The 1,392-nt window shown below is 58.8% G+C and overlaps 1 protein-coding gene across 1 annotated transcript in view; it reads left to right on the forward strand.

Moving 5' to 3' along the window:
* The first annotated feature begins 484 nt into the window (after window positions 1-484).
* LOC119267576 (protein HEADING DATE 3A-like) overlaps window positions 485-1,392 on the forward strand; it is a 4,183-nt gene continuing 3,275 nt past the window's right edge. The window contains exons 1-2 of the mRNA XM_037548991.1: window positions 485-1,173; window positions 1,271-1,332. Of these exons, the coding sequence (XP_037404888.1) occupies window positions 964-1,173; window positions 1,271-1,332 (272 nt within the window). The 5' untranslated portion in view covers window positions 485-963. The remainder of the gene's footprint in view (window positions 1,174-1,270; window positions 1,333-1,392) is intronic.

Below are 1,392 nucleotides of genomic sequence, written 5' to 3' on the forward strand. Positions count from 1 at the left end.
TGCAGTGACAAGCTGAAGAGCCGAGAGGGGTGGGGTTTTACCCCACTCAAAATTTAAATTGCGATAAAAGATTGATTGTTTGTGTTGTAAAAAAATGCACTCTCTAATCCATATTTGTTGTCGCTCAAATAGATATCACTGAAATATGTCCAGATATATCTGTTTCAGCGACAACTAATATGGATCGGAGGCTTATATCACCTGAATTTACAAAGAAGCGACTCCACACAAATCCTTTCCTCCCACCTAAATTTTCCTCTTGGTCCACCCCGGACACAAGCCCATTAGTTTCCCAGTAAAACAGGTAGCGGTTAAGAGCCTAACCGTGGGCTGGCTAATGAATTAAGTTTCGAGGGGACGCATAGAAAACATGGGGCTGTTGTATATTCGCTCTCCGCCTCTCTCATGCGCCGCACCGCACGTACCGCCAGCAGCAGCAGCACGGGCGCCTCTCCTTTCCTAGACGGGCAATAGGCCATTTGACCCACCCACTCCCCCCTTTCCCAAACACGACTCTTCCCCATCGCCACAGGAGTCCGGACTCCGGACAGAGCAATGGACTTGGTGGCCGGCCGATCGATAGATTCTCCCCACCCAGGCCGTCGATCGACAGCAACCATCTAGGACTAGGAAAGCCTGAGTGCCTGACGCACGCGGTACGCCTCGGCAGCTGCTCGTGCTCCAGCAGGTAGCTAGCCTAGCCAGGGCCGTCGCGCTGGAGGAGCGAGCGAGCGAGCGAGCTAGTCCAGAGATCTCTCTCTCCTCTCCTCGCCTATAAGTACGTCAGGCCGTCGTGGTGCAATAGCAACGACGACGGCCTCACCGAAACCACACACACGCAGCTAGAGCTGCTAGCACGGGCGAGCTGAGAGAGCTGGCCGCCTTCACACACACACCGCCACTCCTGCTCGCCGGCGGCGGAGAAGGATCGGTGGTGACAAGAAGGAGGAGAAGAAGAAGAAGATGGTGGGGAGCGGCATGCAGCGCGGGGACCCGCTGGTGGTGGGGCGCGTGATCGGCGACGTGGTGGACCCGTTCGTGCGGCGGGTGGCGCTGCGGGTGGGCTACGCGTCCAGGGACGTGGCCAACGGCTGCGAGCTGAGGCCGTCCGCCATCGCCGACCCGCCGCGCGTCGAGGTCGGCGGCCCGGACATGCGCACCTTCTACACGCTGGTGAGTCCGCCGACCGATCCGGCTCCGCTTCCCGCCGTACGTCGCTCTAGCTCATGCTCCTAGACTGCTTACTCAAGTGGCTGCTGGCTGCGCGCAGGTGATGGTGGATCCGGATGCTCCAAGCCCCAGCGATCCCAGCCTTAGGGAGTACTTGCACTGGTGAGGAGAGCAGAGCACGCGCCGGCAAAACTCCTAGCGGCCTCGCTCCCTACTTCCCTA

The sequence above is a fragment of the Triticum dicoccoides genome, chromosome 3A, assembly GCF_002162155.2.
Source record: "Triticum dicoccoides isolate Atlit2015 ecotype Zavitan chromosome 3A, WEW_v2.0, whole genome shotgun sequence".
NCBI lineage: Eukaryota > Viridiplantae > Streptophyta > Magnoliopsida > Poales > Poaceae > Triticum > Triticum dicoccoides.